This window comes from Panthera leo, chromosome B2 (assembly GCF_018350215.1).
Source record: "Panthera leo isolate Ple1 chromosome B2, P.leo_Ple1_pat1.1, whole genome shotgun sequence".
NCBI lineage: Eukaryota > Metazoa > Chordata > Mammalia > Carnivora > Felidae > Panthera > Panthera leo.
The window spans coordinates 11,339,279-11,357,116 of NC_056683.1; the positions used below are offsets into that span (position 1 = coordinate 11,339,279).

The 17,838-nt window shown below is 42.9% G+C and overlaps 1 protein-coding gene across 7 annotated transcripts in view; it reads left to right on the forward strand.

The window, feature by feature from the left end:
* The window catches only part of KIF13A (kinesin family member 13A), a 212,544-nt gene that overhangs the window by 98,428 nt on the left and 96,278 nt on the right, over nucleotides 1–17,838 (forward strand). For all 7 annotated transcript variants that reach the window (XM_042937815.1, XM_042937819.1, XM_042937816.1 and 4 more), the window contains exon 4: nucleotides 9,995–10,055. In XM_042937815.1, the coding sequence (XP_042793749.1) occupies nucleotides 9,995–10,055 (61 nt within the window). The remainder of the gene's footprint in view (nucleotides 1–9,994; nucleotides 10,056–17,838) is intronic.

Genomic DNA, 17,838 nt, shown 5'->3' on the forward strand with positions numbered 1-17,838 from the left:
TAAAAACTTTTACCTTCTTCATAACGCTTTGCTAATTGACCTCTTTGTTGCTCATCTTACACCCATTCGGTCCATCTTCCACACAGTTGCCCAGGTGATCATTCAGAGTAAGAACGAAGCCCTGTCATCCACCCTCGAGCTTCTCAGTAAGGAGCATGAAGTGTCCCGTGGTCTGCCCACCCCTCCCCAGTTCTCCCCTCCTCCTTCCCCTGCCCACTGCTCTTGCAAACAACTCCAGTGGCCCCTGCTTCCTTTTCTTCTGTTGCTTGCCAGGTTCCCCCTTTCCCAGGAGCACCTTTCCTATTTGTCTTCTTCATGATCATTTGTCAAACTTCAGCCCAAGCTTTACCTTCTCTAGAAACGTTTCTGGAGGCTCGCTCCTCCACCCCCAGCCCCACGGGGTCACTGTTCGATCTTCCTATGTCTGCACTGCCTTCTACAGCTCACGCTCTTTCCTTCTCTTGGTTACTTCCCTCTATTAGAGAGTGAGGGCTTTACAAGTGGGGGGCTCTTGTTTCTGTCCTGACCGGCTCAGCAGATGCTTACGACAAAGACAAGCCAGTTCTTTGACGAACCACTTCTCCGCGCACCCATAGAAATTCAACCTGTGGTGTAGAGTGGCACTTGCCCACAGCTTAGCCGTTTCCTACGACAGAGAGTGAATTCCCCGACACCAGGGGCATTGCCTCATCAGCCCGTTGGTGCACAGCAGACGCTGCTGGCTTACGTTGAGTCTTTACGCAAAATCTGGCTTTGACATCTTCCCAGTCAGTCAGGCAATATTGACTGTGTGAGTCAAGACGTCGTCTGGTGTGCACATCTAGGCATAGATAAAGAAAATGATTAATCTCTGCAAAAAGGGAACCGTTACTCGACAGCGTTTTAATGGGAAAGTAGTGTCTGCTGGTAGAAGTCACGAGTAGTAGGGGTGACCATCATGGTACTTCCTGATGCACAGGAGCAGATATGTTCTCATGCAGGGCTTGAGTTGGTGCTGGCAAAGCCGCTTTTGCAAACAGCGGTGGTTGGAGATGGTTCTGGGGATCAGACAGGCTTCAATGACCAACTTTCCTTTCCACTTCAGGACAGCCTCTTCAAGATGAACGACATCTAACTCTTCTTTTTTTTTTTGACTCTTCACATCTCTGACTTAGGAGAAAGAAATGAAGGGGAAGAGTGTCAAAATTGACACTAAAAGGAAGATTTCGACATGACCCGAACTGTATAGGGCTTTAATTTGGGGAGGGGGTCTGACTCAATTCTCATAACGGTGTGGTGAAATGCGAACAGATTTGGCACTTGTCTTTCAGATTAACTGTGGTCTTTGAACTTGACAAAATTGAATATTGGCAAGCCAGTACTTCTAAAGCTAGAGAAATGGGGGTTTGTGAAGAGATCTCAGGCGCAGTTTCAAAGTTAGGTAGTTGCCACAACAGGCTGTTAATGGCAGCTGGGGCTGCACATGTGAACAGCGGATTGATTGTGCAAAGAGAGGAGGGTGACCGTATAGAACGAGAGGAGGGAAACACACTTCTTCGTGCAAAGGAAAGCTCGTCCACATGGAGTGGAGTTCTTTTCCCCCAAGGGAAGCCCTTTAGATTCTGGATTTGGGAGGTAGGAAGTAGTGTGCTTTGCATTGATGCTTTTGTTAACAGAACTCAAGAAACTATAGCAACTCTTCCCCTGATGGCCGTGGGGATCTTTGTTGCCTTTTCACTTTGCTTTCTTAATTTGATTAAGCGAATCGAGCTATCACACCATCTACTACATCTGTACCTGTAGGAAATAAGGAAATGAATCCGCACAGCCCCTGGCTCAGGGGAGGTCGCGGCTCAATGAGACTGTGGGACACCGGACTGTGCATGGTACACAGTAAACACTCCACAAGCGGTAGGGCTACTATCTGGGGAGAGAAGCCGGCTCGTAGATGCCATTAATACTGGTAACAGAGCTGCCGATACAGAGTCACTGTTTCACACCAGGCATTGTATTGGTAGGTATTTGCTTAAATCCTCAAAATCCTAACTGAATGTAAAATATGCACTTATATAGGTAGAGGATGTATTAGAGAGGTATAGCTTTTCACTAAGCCAGCACAGAGGAAGGAGGGTGAGGAAACACTGGAGGAGGTGACCTTTGGACAGGACTTGAAGAACGCGTTGTAGATCACCGGGCAGAGGTGAGGAGAGGAAGATAGCTGCTGGAAGGAGGGATTCCCTCACAGGTCTCCATTCTCTTTTCCTCCTTTTGCCTGTGGACTTCCCACTGTGCTTAATATGCCTGGAGGATTCCTTGGTCATGGGTGGAAACTCTCAGAGCTGAAGATCTGGGTAACTCTGGACAGAATAGATGACTAGGGGTGCTTGCTCAACTAATGTCTGTAGGGTGACCCTAGTCCTGTTACTTCCACAGTTGAATGAAAACAGAGGCTTTGACAAGGTACCACTGTGGTGTCTCCTAGGGTCACAGTAACCAGTCAGTGTGTGCCGTTTTAAGCAGCCATCTACATGAAAACAGATTTACAAGACCATTTAATTAAAAGGTACTTTACCAAGAAGTTGCTTTACAGAGAAAATTCTCAGATTTTTTGTTTGTTTGTTTGGTGGAATTATGGACAAGAAAAACATTAGGAAAACCAAAGTCTTGGCCTCTAAGAATTAGTAATTTAGCAGAACAAAGGGAATCTCTATCACACGCATATTACCGCCCCCCTCCACACAGATTAGAAATTCACAGCAATGAGTATCCTTAAGAGTTTTATAAAGAAGTAACATTTGAGATGTCATTGAAAGATTAAAAAAATTTTTTTAACGTTTTATTCATTTTTTGAGAGACAGAGACAGAGTGTGAGCGGGGAAGGGCCAGAGAGAGAGGAAGACACAGAATCCAAAGCAGGCTCCAGGCTCCAGGCTCCAAGCTGTCAGCACAGAGCCCGATGTGGGACCCGAACCCACAAACCATGAGATCATGACCTGAGCTGAAGTCAGACACTTAACCCACTGAGCCACCCAGGCGCCCCTGAAAGATTGTAATTGGGAGAAATTGAAACAGAGTGGGCTTTCCTCATTGTGTCAGAAATCTGATCTACATGTTTAGAAATATTTGTTTATGTACAATTATCTTGAGATAAGTTGGGGTTCCGTAAAAGTGATTTTGGGGGCTCCTGGGTGCCTCAGTTGGTTAAGCATCCAACTCTTGATTTTCACTCATGTCATGAAATCACGGTTTATGGGATCGAGCCCCGTGTCAGGCTCTGTGCTGACAGTGCGGAGCATGTTTGGGATTCTCTCTCTCCCTCTCTCTGCCCCTCCCCAGTTTGTTCATCCCCCCCTGCCTTTCAAAAATAAATAAGTGTAAAAGAATGTATTTTAAGTAATTTTGGGGAAAAAAATGTCCCTTTTGTCCCAAGGATAATTGTTTTATGTTTTGTTATTTTTATCCAGACTATTTGCAACCAGAGGACAAACAACATGCCTAATACATAATTGAGTTCCCTGTAGTACCTGAAATTGAGAGGGGTGGCAAATAGGTATTTGTGATTGCTGTGGGGATCAAACATCATGCAGTTGGAGAACTTCTCGGTGAATCCACACCGAGGATGAACGGAAGGTAGTTGCTTTGCATGGACCTGCGTGTTTGGTTTCCAGGGGTCAGGAAAATGATGACAGATCATGTTTCTTAGGATGCTGATGCCTTCTGGTTCTTCAAGGACACAGAAGATTCTTGCATTTTTAAAAATTGAATTTTGCTGAAATGCCATCAGAGCTAGAACTTTTAGGTAGGACTGGAGTTTGACTGTGTTGCGTCCTGTGCCTGCATCCTGGAACTCCTTTGCCTCGGAATATATACCACTCAGCACATTTGCCTTATTAAAAACAGCTTGTCGTAACTTTACTAGATGTTCAGTGGTTCACAAAGATGCAAAGCTAACATTTTTAAGAGAGCAATGAAGGTGGAACAGATGTGAACAGCAAGCTGCAGGGAATTAAATGTCAGTATGAGTTTTACAAGTTGCAAATGAGGAGGAAGGAGTGGGATTCTGAGAAGGTAGAGTAAAATTTTCTTGGAAACAACAAAGACAATGGCTTTCAGGGTTGGAAACAACTGGACAGCATCTGTCCTCTTGGCTCTTTATCAAATTGAAGTCTCTTGGAAGGTGTGGGAGCTTTCACAAAAAATGCTCACCATGTGGGTTGGCGTTGACAAGACCAGAAATTTACACTTGGTTTCCAAATTTGATTTATCGTTTTAGTCAGTTGTATGCATCGAGAAGTCCCCCACCCCCACACCGCAGTTACGATGCTAGGGCCTTCGTGATGAATAGAGGAAATAAGCATTCGGGAATTTTATTTCATTTTATTTTTGTTTAACATAATTTATTGTCAAATTGGCTAACATACAGTGTATACAGTGTGCTCTTGGTTTTGGGGGTAGATTCCATGGTTCATCACTTACATACATCACCCAGTGCTCATCCCAACAAGTGCCCTCCTCTATGCCTGTCACCCACTTTTCCCTCTACCAACCCCCATCAACCCTCAGATTGTTCTCTGTATTTAAGAGAGATGGAGGGTTTGCCTCCCTCCATCTCTGTGTGTAACTATTTTTTTCCCCTTCCCCTCCCCCATGGTCTTCTGTTAAGTTTCTCAAGATCCACATATGAGTGAAAACATATGATATCTGTCTTTCTCTGGTTGACTTATTTCATTTAGCATAATACCCTCCAGTTCCATCCACGTTGCTGCAAATGGTATGATTTTATTCTTTCTCATTGCCAAGTAGTATTCCATTGTGTATATAAACCACATCTTCTTTATCCATTCATCAGTTGAGGGACATGTAGGCTCTTTCCATAATTTGCTATTGTTGAAAATGCTGCTATGAACATAGGGGTACATGTGCCCCTATGAATCAGCACTCCTGTATAAGCATTTGGGAATTTTATTGAAAGGAATTCAAAGTCTTAAGTAACATATTTCTCAAATACATTGTGGTGGCTTTGAGAAACATGACTTTCTTTTTAATTTGAAATGGTCAGTTTTCAAGAAATAGCTCTCAAGAAGATGGTTTTGATATCTCTTTTGAAATGTCAGTAGATTTTGTTTTGTTTTTTAATGTTTACTTATTTTTGAGAGAGACAGAGAGAGAGTGAGCAGGGTAGGATAGAGAGAGAGGGAGACACAGAATCCGAAGCAGGCTCCAGGCTCTGAGTTGTCAGCACAGAGCCCGACATGGGGCTTGAACTCACGAACCCGGAGAGCATGACCTGAGCCAAAATCGAATACTTAACCAACTGTACCACTAAGGTGCCCCGAAATGTCAGTAGATTTTGTATTGGAAAATCAAAAGGACCAAAGGAAATCATGTCCCCTTTTGTTACAGACCTTTTGTGATGAAATTATACTTAAATCTGGCCATGAAAAGAAGGCTAATAGTTTGTGAATATTTATAGGATTAAGAAGATTACAAGGGAAATTATTGGGCTACATAAAACAAATTAGTTTGAACATCCTTGAACCTGTTTTCGTAACAGTCATAAGAAATAATTGTTTTAGCAACAAATAATTAGTCTAATCTCTGTACAAACTACAAAGTATACATGATGTGGCCATACCTGTTATCCACCTGAGCCACAGCATAATGGTGTCAAAGGGGACCCTGGTGCTCATCTCGGGACCATATTGTATTTTTAACCATTTTTAACCTCAAAAACATACATATGAAAGTAATAAAATATCCAAAAATATATCTTGCCGTTGAACTTCTGCTTACTCTTACTGGTTCTCACATCTCTTCTGTGTTTGTGTCTGCATTCCAACTCCTGCTTCTGGTATTATGTGGATTTACTGAAAAAATACTCTCTAGAATGGCCACTCTGGATGAGATCCTGACCCAGGTGGTGAGAGGTACATGAGACATAGTCCCTGTCCACAAGGAGCTCATGGTTTAAAGTGACAGTAGGACCCACACAGAAGAGCTACTAAGTGTTATAGAAATTCATAGAAGGGACGATTGCTTGTAGCCTGCTTTAAAGAAAAAAATTATAACAAGAATTTTTCTGTCCACTTGCTTTGAGCTTTAGGGAAATCCCTCAGGTGTCTAGGCGTCAATTTTCTTTTTTTTTTTTTTTAATTTTTTTTTAACGTTTATTTATTTTTGGGACAGAGAGAGACAGAGCATGAACGGGGGAGGGGCAGAGAGAGAGGGAGACACAGAATCGGAAGCAGGCTCCAGGCTCTGAGCCATCAGCCCAGAGCCCGACGCAGGGCTCGAACTCACGGACAGTGAGATCATGACCTGAGCTGAAGTCGGGTGCTCAACCGACTGAGCCACCCAGGCGCCCCTAGGCGTCAATTTTCTTTTTTAAAAAACTTTTTAAATGTTTATTTTTGAAGGAGAGAGAGACAGAGTGTGAGCAGGGGAGGGTCACAGAGAGAGTGGGAGACACAGAATCTGAAGCAGGCTCCAGACTCTGAGCTGTCAGCACAGAGCCCGGCATGGGGCTTGAACTCACGAACCCGGAGATCATGACCTGAGCCGAAGTCAGACACTTAACCCCCCGCACCCCTGGGCATCAACTTTCTTTAAAAAAAATTTTTTTTTTAATGTTTATTTATTTTTGAGACAGAGAGAGACAGAGCATGAACGGGGGAGGGTCAGAGAGAGAGGGAGACACAGAATCTGAAGCAGGCTCCAGGCTCTGAGCTGTCAGCACAGAACCCGACGCGGGGCTCGAATCCACGAACCGCGAGATCATGACCTGAGCCGAAGTCGGATGCTTAACCGACTGAGCCACGCAGGTGCCCCCTTAATGGTAAATATTTGCTAAAATAATAACCTGTACTCCATGACTGGATGGGGGATGGCCATTCTAAATGTCTGTCATCCAAGGTTTTGAAATTCGAGACCTAATTCAGATGAGGGAATTCTATTATTTTTGGCCAACAAAGAGCAGTCACATCCACCAGTACTATCATGGGCCTTTTCTCCTCTGCAGGTTTTTGCTGTTGTTTGTTTGCTTCCTTTTAAACCTCCTCTGCAGGGTTTGAATTTTAGAAGGCAAATGGTTAAAATGAAAAATTTTTTTAATCTTCCTCTTTGTGAGCAAAACCAACTTTATTAACCGCTAGAAATGGAAGTTGGCACAGAATTTGGGATGATTATTACTGAGAGGTAGACCCTCAAATTTGGGGTGGATTTAATTAAAAAAATTTTTTTTTCGAGTGTATATTCATTTTTGAGCGAGCAGAGTGTGAGCTGGGAGGGGCAGAGAGAGGGGGAGACAGAATCCGAAACAGGCTCCAGGCTCTGAACTGTCAGCACAGAACCCGACTCGGGGCTGGAACTCACTGACCTCAAGATCATGACCTGAGCCGAAGTCAGATACTTAACCAACTGAGCACCCCCCCAGGCGCTCCTGCGTAGATTTCATTTTATTTCAAGTCGCATTACACTTCCCTAGCCTTCTTGCCCCGTATGCAGGGTAGCAAATGGTTAAAAATAAGTTTGGGTACGAAAAATCAACATATCCGGAATAATGATTGTTTCCCTGTATTAGAGCAGCTACTAAGAGGAATTCATTGAGACTCTAGAGGAAAATAACGAGTATACATCAAAATTGGAAAACAGCCTCTGTTGGCCATTTAACGTAAGGAGAGTTGACTTAGGTCAAAAGGAAGGGAAAAATGTCCTGAAAATGGAAGTTAAGTGTTACAAGATGCCATTAAAGGGAGGTTATGGAACCTCCTTTTCTAGAAATGTTTAAAAACAAGACAGATCATCATGTCTCAGGAGAAGTGTTGAAGTTCAGTCCTGCCCAGAGGCAGGAAGATTAACTGGTTTTCTCCTGTGTGGTCTCTCAAGTCATCGGAAGAGCCCTCGAATGTAGTAAATATCCCACACTCTGTTGGCTGAAACTAGTGTTCATTTTAACCTTGGTTAATGTAAGGCCAGAATGAATAGTGTGTATAAGTAACAGAATTGAATTTGGATTTGAGATTGATGGTGTGAGTGTTGTGCATTGTATATGCCTGAATCGGTTGTAAAAGCACGAAAGTGTATGTAGTACTGAAACTCTTCAGAGCATAACTTATCTTTTTACGATTTAGAAAGTACCTGCTTTCTTGCAAGGTCTCGGTATCATTAATCACTCAATAAATTATTACAAATAACCGCTGTGAAAACTCTAGGATACAAGTGTGAATTGGGTATGGTTCCTGCCTTCAAGGAACTTAGTCGACCAGTGGAGATAAACCATATGCAAGGATCATATACACGATTAATGAAAAACAGATCAGTGGCGTCAGAGTTGTGAGAAACCAGATTAAACAGCATTGCAAGATTTCAGAGAGGAGAGATAATTCTTTTGGATTTAAACAATAAATATTTCCTGGAAGAAAAATGTATTGAATTGGGCCTTAAGAAATACAAAGCATTTTGGGGGCACCTGGGTGCTTGAGTGTCCAACTCTTTCAGCTCAGGTCATGATCCCAGGGTCATGGGATTGAGCCCTGAGTTGGGCTCTGCACTGAGCATGGGCCTGCTTGAGATTCTCTCTCTCTCCCTCTCTCTCTCTCTCTCTCTCTCTCTCTCTCTCTCGTCTCTTCTCCCTCTCTCTCCCTACCTCTCCTTCACACGTTCTCTCTCTCTCAAAAAAAAAAAAAAAGAAGAAGAAGCATTTTGAAGGGTGTAAATGAAGAGGAGAACAAGGACAGGGGTGGAATTGTTCCTACTGATTCCAAGGTACAGACAAGTTCAGCAGAAGCATAAGGAAGTTAGGGGGCATGGACTGGAAATGCCTCTTTGCAGCCAGTCTCAATGCCAGCTCACAGAGTTTGGGTTCTGCTTGTTCAGTGCTTACAATCCCTAGGAAATGATTAAGCATTAAAGGGTTCCTGTCTGTGGGAGGTCTGTAAATTGCTGTTTGGACTGCAGCGGGGGGGGGGGGGGGGGGGGGGGGGGGGGGGGGGGGGGGGGGAAGCTGTAGCCGGGAGCCCAGAAAAGTGGCTACTGGGTCCTCTGGGCCAGAGTTTGCTAAGGGGGTATGCTGAGAAACAATAGTGTCAAGGCATGCTCATAGGCATTACTTAAGAAAGGGTCTCTTCACTAAAATTAATTGGAGTAATAAAGTTAAGCAATTAAATGGGTTTCTTTGCTGAATAACTTTTCAGAGCCTTTAATATTGAGAATTGCATTGACGATCTCAAATAGTGTGAAATTTCCAACACAATTTAATTGTTTTTTCATGGAATATCTCCTAAAATTACTGTTTTGGGATCATGCTTCGGGGAACATTGCCCTGTGCATCTGCTAATGACAGCTGGAACACGAGTGATGGTAATATGCATGGAAGTTGTGATTGGATGAGATTCCAAATGGGAGAAGCATCAGCCTTTCCCGATACATAGTAGTCATTTGGTAACTCTACAGAAATGCACCCAAGAGTGAGTTATCAGTTTGTTAGCAAGACTTGGCCCAAGATGGCACGCTGAAACAGGGAACAGAGTCCAAGGTGGAAATGTGGGGAGTTTGGAGCTTTAGCTACAAATGGTGGCATCATGGAAAGCTGGAAGGAAGTGGTTCCAATGCAAGTTGATCACTTGAGAAACCATGGGAAGTTGTTACTTGAGAAGCCATTGGAATCTAGCCAATGGCTTTAGCAGATGCAGAAACTGTGGACTTGGGTGAGAAGTCATTGTTTTTTTCTTACTAAATGTATTGTCTTTTTTTTTTTTTTTTTTTTTTTTGGTTAAGATAGCTGGCTGTTTGCATTCTGGATGAATAGCCTATTCATATGCAATGGACACTAATCCAGTAAGATAACCATCAGTGTAGTCCAAAAGAAACTTTAGGATTAATAAAGCATTAAACCTATAGTGTTTATTGTCTTCATCAGACAGTAATAGGGATCCTCTTCTTCATCGTGAATTCTTTTTTGCAGTTTGATATACTCCTAGAAGTTTATTAATCTTTAATATTTTCTTCTTTCCTTCAGGTATTTGCCTTCGATTATTGCTTTTGGTCCATGGATGAATCTAACACTACAAAATATGCTGGTAAGTTGACTCTCTCTTCACTTGATTTTTGGGTCTCAGGACTCTTCGTCTGTTTTCTTTCCTCTGGAATTCTGTTTTTCACATAAAATTCACACTCATTCTTTCCAATTCCAGCATGTGGGCTTTGAAGTCAACAAGGTTTATTTCAGGATCGGACTCTGCCACTAACTTGCTAAGAAGTCATGGGTGTGTTTTGTTTTGTTTTTTAAGCCTCGGGTTTTTCACCTGTGAAGGATGTTAGTATCTTCAGAGGTGTTCCATCAGTTAGAAATAATGGGGAACCACCTCAAGCCAGAGATGCTAGCTGTTGTGATGATCACGTGAAGAAGAGGTTTAATGTCCTGTGTCTTTCCTCGTCGCCAGCACTGTGGGAATTCATCTCTCCGCCAATACGAGGAAAGCAGAGATGCTGTTGGTGTCCAGGACCCGCTCACGTCCTGAGTGTTCTTACAGTCATTGGTGATATGAACTCCACGTTCCTCAGGGAAACATGGCCTCCCAGCCTCACATTTTGCTAGTGTTCTTTCCTTGAGGCATTTCATTCCTAGTCCATCGAACATAGATGACTACTAATTTTTAATTTTTTAACAATGTTTATTTATTTATTTTTGAGAGAGAGAGAGAGAGAGAGAGAGAGAGAAATTGTAAACAGGGGAGGGGCAGAGACAGGGAGAGAGAATCCCAAGCAGGCTCCACCCTATCAGCTCAGAGTCCAGTGTAGAACTCAAACTCATGAGCCATGAGATCATGACCTGAGCTGAAATCAAGAGTCAGACACTTGACCAACTGAGCCACCCAGGAGCCCCTGATTCCTACTCTTTTGATTGTGTCCCCATTGTTTATTTAGTCTTAATGAGTGTGTTCTCCTCATCTCTACTTATAGGACCATCAGCTGAATGACTTTCTCATTTACTTTTTTTTTTTAATGTTTATTTATTTTGAGAGGTGAGGGGTGTAGAAAGAGAGAAACAGAGAATCCCAAGCAGGCCCCATGCTATCAGCACAAAGCCCAATGTGGGGCTCAAACCCACAAAACGTAAGAGCATGACTTGAGCTGAAACCAAGAGTCCTGTCAGACACTTAACTGACTGAGCCACCTAGGTGTCCCTTTATCATTTACTTTTTTTTTTTTTTTTAACGTTAATTTATTTTTGAGAGAGAGAGACAAGGTATGAGTCAGGGAGGGGCAGAGAGAGAGGGAGACACAGAATCTCAAGCAGGCTTCAGGCTCCAAGCTGGGGCCCAATGCAGGGCTCGAACTCACAAACCATGAGATCATGACCTGAGCCAAAGTTGGATGCTCAATGGACTGGGCCATCCAGGTGCCCCTAGTGATAGCCTTTTCCTCACCACATACAGCAAACTTGTTGAGAAATTATTTGCCATATAATTTTTTTCAAAAGTGAACAGTCTGGAACTAGGAAAATTTCTTTGGTTGCTCCCAGTGGGTAAATTTGCCTTTCTTTTCAAACATCATTCCTACACCTGTAGCAAATGTATTCTATTAAAGTGAATAATCACTTCTGAATGTTGCTTGTAATTAATTTGTTTTTTTTATTGGCCCATTAGGACTTTAGACAAATTCTGCTGAGTCTAAAATAGTCTGCCTTGAGTATTAGCACAGTGATTGTGTGTGTGTGTTTGCTTTTGGATTTAAATAAACTACCGAAGTAATGCATTTCCACTATAACAGAAACATGAGGACAAATGCTGTGGCTATAAAAAGCCCAAACTTTGTTCAGTCGATGTTATTCAAGATACAGGCAGATAAATGAGAAAGAATGAGATCCTGCCATTTGCAGCAACATGGATGGAACTGGAGGGTCTTATGCTGAGGGAAGTAAGTCAGTCAGAGAAGGACAGATATATGTTTTCACTCATGTGGATCTTGAGAAACTTAACAGAAGACCATGGGGGAGGCGGAGGGGGAAAATAGTTACAGAGTGGGAGGGAGGCAAGCCACAAGAGACTCTTAAATACAGAGAACAAACTGAGGGTGGCTGGGAGGTGGGGGAGAGGGGAAAGTGGGTGATGGGCATTGAGGAGGGCACCTGTTGGGATAAGTACTGGGTGTTATATGTATGCCAGTTTGACAATAAATTATATTTAAAAAAAAGGATACAGCCAGATATATCTTCCTGACTTAGAACTCCTCCCTTGCAATTCTCAGATACTTTCAAGGACTCCTCACAACTTACAGATAAAATCTATACTCCTTGAACTACATTTAGGGTCCTTTATTCCATAGCCTCAGTCTACCTTCCTCCCCTTCTTCTCCATGACTCCCCACCACCAATTCTGTGTCCCCAGCCCAGTGCTGTGGTTCCTCTTATATAACCCAGGGAGCCAGAAGGTCTCAGTTCCTCAAGTGTTTATGAAATCCCTACTGTGTGTGCAGCCTCAGAAGCCCTGGAGAATCAAAAAGTTAGGTGGAAAGCAAAGGACTGCATAACAACGGTAAACATTTTGAGAGAATATTTAGTTAACTGTTTCACACATTTTAAGTGGTATGGAAAACTGAAGGAAGGGCAAAATCTGGAAGGGCTGAACAGTTGCCTGGGAAGGGGAGAAAGGACCAAAACTGGGCAGGAAAGCGAAGCTCCATAGGTGTAGCAAAAGCCAGCATAGAGGGTTTCTAGATAAGAGAAGCAACATGGCGTCAAGGAGGGCACAGGGACTTCAAAGTCAGACCTGAGTTTAAGTCTTAGGACCGCTGCCTTGGCTCTCTTCTTTAATCTCTGAGCCACAGTTTCTTTTCTATAAAATGGGAAACATGGCGACCATATGCGTCTCATATGTTGTTGTAACTCAATGCACTGACCAGTGGAAGGTGCCCATCAGTGACACCTCATTTGGCTTTTCCGTGAGTGTAGACAGAGAAGTCAGAGTGAGCATAGTGTAAGCACTTGTCTTAACAGAAGGTGTGTCATGGGGGGAAGCAGTGCGAGACCTATTTGTACTTGCTGACTAAGGCCAGATAATAGAAAATTAAACTGAGTTTAGTTAGACTGATTATTGGTTTAGACTGATACAGTAAAAAAAACCCAAAAACCAGGGACTATTGGGGTGACATGGTTAAAATAATCCTTAAGGGAGGCAGTCTTTCTTTGTCCTATCTTCTAGAATCACATCCGCTCTTATTGCCCAAGAGACCATTCTAGTCTCCTGCAATATATCATTCATATCCCTGAATATAGGACAAACTTTTTTTTTAAATGGGAAATAATTTTATTCAGTACCGATAAAATTCAAATGTGAAACTAAAGATTTCTGGAGCTCCGCATTATAAATTAGTATGTTCAGAAATATTTAAAAAGATAAGAATGATTTTTAGACATACTGATAGTCTAAAGTTTACCACTTCTGGTCTGCATGATCACATCAAATAGCGGGTTCCATTGAATGGATTCTCTCGGCTCACAGAGCAATGTCTGTTTACAAAATTCAGAGAGACATTCTCTTGTTCTTTGGATGGTCATATTATTGTACAAATACAGTGACCACCTTAGCAAAAAGTAAAATTCTTGCCAACTGTTCTCAGATTTGTTTGCACTCATAATTTGCCCACTAAGTACATTACTGGTAGATTAGTTGATGGGTTTCGTACTAACTTGATTTCCTTTCTCTTCATTAAAAAAGAATTCACAATTCCTTCTTAATTGTGAATAGAAACATTAAGATAGAAGGCATTGATTCTCTGATGAGAAATAGAGGAAATGCAGAAGGGGAAGCACAGATTTCCTGAAACCGACCTATTTGTCAGGCTCAGTGAATAATGGCATCATTGATACTGACTGAGAGCTCTCAAGGCAGCTCTCAGAACTTAGGTTGAGGAGAGGGGAGGAGGAGGGGAGGGAGAGAGGAAAAGACCAAAAGCACTGGGTTTGAGAGAACAACCAGAGGCAAGGGCGTTAGGTCTCATGTGGTATGTCAGATTGTTCTGTTTTACTGTTTGTTAAAAGTGACAGCAACACCCTTCACTCTCAGGCTTTGCGGCATAGAAATGCACAAGTATGTAGTGTGTCTAATGGCCATGGCAGCCGGCTATTGCAGTGCTAGAAGGAAGAATGTGGGCTCCTGTCCCCCCAGACTGCCCAGGTTCCAATCCTGGCCTCACCGCCTTCGACCTATAAGGCCCGGTGAGCCACTGAATCTCACTACACTCGTGTTAAATGAGGACAATAATCATTCCCGTCTCATAGGGTTGATTTGAGGACCAAATGACCTGTTTGTGGAAAGTACTGAAGCCAGTGCTTGGCACATAGGAGAAGCTCACTTAATATTTATGGTCTTTATCGTGGTCACATGGTGGAAGTCATGAGGATAATAGCATCAGCCCTGTGGAAAGAAAATGCGTTGTACTGGGGTTGACCAGACCTGGTTTTGCCACAAGCCGCTCACCTTGGGGGATCTGTTTCCTCATCTGTGGAAGGAGGAGATAGGGCCCAGGGTGATCTCAGATCCCCTCTAGCTCTCTGATAAAACATGAATCAGACATTTTGTGCTGGTCACACAGCTGTCCCAGTGGACTTTTCAGAGGCAAGTCAAAGACTCGTTTGTTAAGTGGTTTGCATTGCATTGAATCAGGCTTTGAGACGTTTTACATTTTAACTGTATTATTTATTATAACTTTTGGGGTAGGTAGGCATAATAAATGCTTGTGTGGCAGATTATTCTGAGTCTTTAAAGCAAACACTCTTGTGCCAGAACTAAGAAAAAAGCAAAACAAAACAGAAGTAATCTGCAGAATTAGGCCCCCAAACCTTGGTATATTTCTACATAAATTCTTATCTTCCTCTACTCTTCACCCATATGTACATGCACATAGACATAAAACCACAATTAGGACTATAAAGTTATTGTAGTGAATACTGACAGGTAATCAGCCTTTGTAAATGTTTAAATCACTACTGTTTGTAATTAAGGCCTCAACAATGAATCCATCCATGTTTCGTCACTGCCTAAAATGTACCATGTTGGTAAATAACAGTGACTGCCCCTTGATTTCAGTTTTCTTCCTAGTGAGGGAATATTTTTCACAGACCTATTTTTCTATAAATCTTCATGCCAGAAATAAAAACCAGTCTGGTGAGGGGCACCTGGCTGGGTCAGTCGGTACAGCATTCAACTGTTGATCTAGGGGTTGTAAATTCGAGCCCCACGTTGGGTGTAGAGATTACTTAAAAAATAAAATCTTTGAGGGGTGCCTGGGTGGCTCAGTCGGTTGAACGTCTGACTTCAGCTCAGGTCATGATCTCACAGCTTGTGGGTTCGAGCCCCGCGTTGGTTGGGCTCTGTGCTGACAGCTCAGAGCCTGGAGCCTGCTTCATATTCTGTGCTTCCCTCTCTCTCTGCCCCTCCCCTGCTCATGCTGTGTCTCTCTCTGTCTCAAAAATAAATAAAAAATTAAATAAACAAACAAACAAATAAATAAAATCTTTGAGGTGCCTGGTTGACTCAGTCAGTTAAACGTCATTTTTGGTTTCAACTCAGGTCATAATCTCATCGTTCATGAATTCGAGCTCCGCATTGGGCTCTGTGCTGACAGTGTGGACCCTGCTTGGGATTCCCTTTCTTCCTCTCTCTCTGCCCCTCCTGTGTGCTCTCTCTCTCTCTCTCTCAAAATAAATAAATAAACTAACTTAAAAAAATCCTTAAAAAATAAAAACCAGTCTGGTGGTGGCATATCTGGGCTCAATGTGGACATGAGCATTTCCTGGCCCAGAGCTTCTAAACTATTGACTTAGAAATTATATAACAATCCTCACCATATGGCACATTGCTCCAACTTGCTGTGGCCATGTGTTTTCAGGCATTGTTAACACCCTGCAGTTCAGGAGAAAGGTTCTGTGATGCTTGTTCTGCTAGCGTAGCTTTGTGCTGTGAGCATCTGAGCCGTGAGCTCGGCTGTGGGGCAAGCCGCTGTGTTGGATTCTGTTCCCATGGTATGGGACATTCTATGTGCTCAGAGGTAGAGATGATTTCTCTTTCACACCGTTCAACTGAAGCAAGAACAGGGACGAGACAAAACAATTTACATTCTAACAGCCAGCAGTAGCCGAAATAGAACCAATATTTTAGCAAAGTTCCAAAAATACTTGTTTCAGTGTGCTGAGTTGGTTCATTCTTTCCCTATTCAAGCATACAAGAAGCACTCAGCAAGTACCTTGCACAATATACATACTCAGTAATTGTTGGCTATTAGGTTTATCAAAACCATAGACGTTTTCCCTGTAGTTGTGAGAAGCAGTAGTGGTCGATTCTTTGAAAAATTTGGTAAAGTAGAGAGTCATTATAAATGATGCACGCCATCTTCAAAGACATGTAGGAAACAGTCTGAATGCAGAGTTCTTCTAGATTTTTCTTTTTTCTTTTATGGCCCTTTGCAAATTGTCTTACCCGTACCTCATTTGACAATTCTTTTGGTGACTAGTCCTCATCAAGTTGCTCCCTTAAGTGCCCAACTTAGCTTTCTTAGAATCAGCAACTCTCTTTTTACATTTGTTAATAAAATTATGTAACTACAGAGAAGTTCAATGACATAAACCAGTTTAGGAGCAGACACAGCTGACCCTTTGTGAGAACATAGCTCAGCTGGCAGGGGTCCTGAGCACAGCCTAGCAGCTGGGGTGGTTTAGGGTAGAGGGGGCATGCCTCTGTACTGTTTTACAGATGGAACACAATGTCAGGTAATTCAGAAAGCTGGGTAAGTGCAGGTCAGTTAAGAGAAACTTTTTTTTTTTTTTTTTTATCACAAGAATCTTTAATGTTGACTTTGAAGTTTACTCATGGTGGGGTTGTATTTGTGTTTGGTAAAGTCTGCCAGGTACCCACACTGGAACTGTTTCAGTTCATGTCCCTGCACTGCACACAGTGTTTCCTGAACCCCGTGAGGTCACAGGGGCCTTGACTTTTCTCTTGGGTAGGCCAGCCTTACTGGTAGAGAAAAACCTTTCTGAAATAAACGAACTAAACTAATATTGTCAGATTTTTTAAAAAGAGAGAGTGTGTAAGTGTGCATTTGTGTGTTTGTACGAGTGTGTATGTTGTGTGTATATTTGAATATATGTATGTGTATACATGTGTGTGAGTGTCTGGTGTGGGTGTGTAAATGTGTGTGTGCGTGTGTGTGCATGCGTGTATGTGTGTGTTTTTCTCTTACCTGTACTCCTGTATTGTTAGTGTTTATTTATTCTTGAGAAACAGAGATAGAGTGTTAATAGAGGAGGTGCAGAGAGAGGAAGAGACACAGAATCTGAAGCAGGCCTAGGCTCTGAGCTGTCAGCACAGAGCCCAACACGGGGCTTGAACCCGTGAACTGTGAGATCATGACCTGATCTGAGGTCGGATGCTTAAATGATTGAGCCACCCAGGCGCCCCCTATTTTTTTTTAAAGTAGGTTCTCTCCCAATGTGGGGCTTGAACTCATGCCCCTGAGATCAAGAGTCACACGCTCTACCAGCTGAGCCAGCTAGGTGCCCCTCTACTCCTCCTTTTTAAAAAATATTTTTTTTTACATTTATTTATTTTTCAGAGACAGAGACAGAGCACAAGTGGGGGAGGGGCAGAGAGACAGGGGCAGACACAGAATCCGAAGCAGACTCCAGGCTCTGAGCTGTCAGCACAGAGTCCCATGCGGGCTCGAACTCACAAACCGTGAGATCATGACCTGAGCCGAAGCCGGACGCTTAACCGACGGAGCCACCCAGGCGCCCCTCTCTACTCCTATTCTTCAATCCCACCCAGCCCCACCTTCTAACAGGCTTTCCTTTCTTCATCCCTG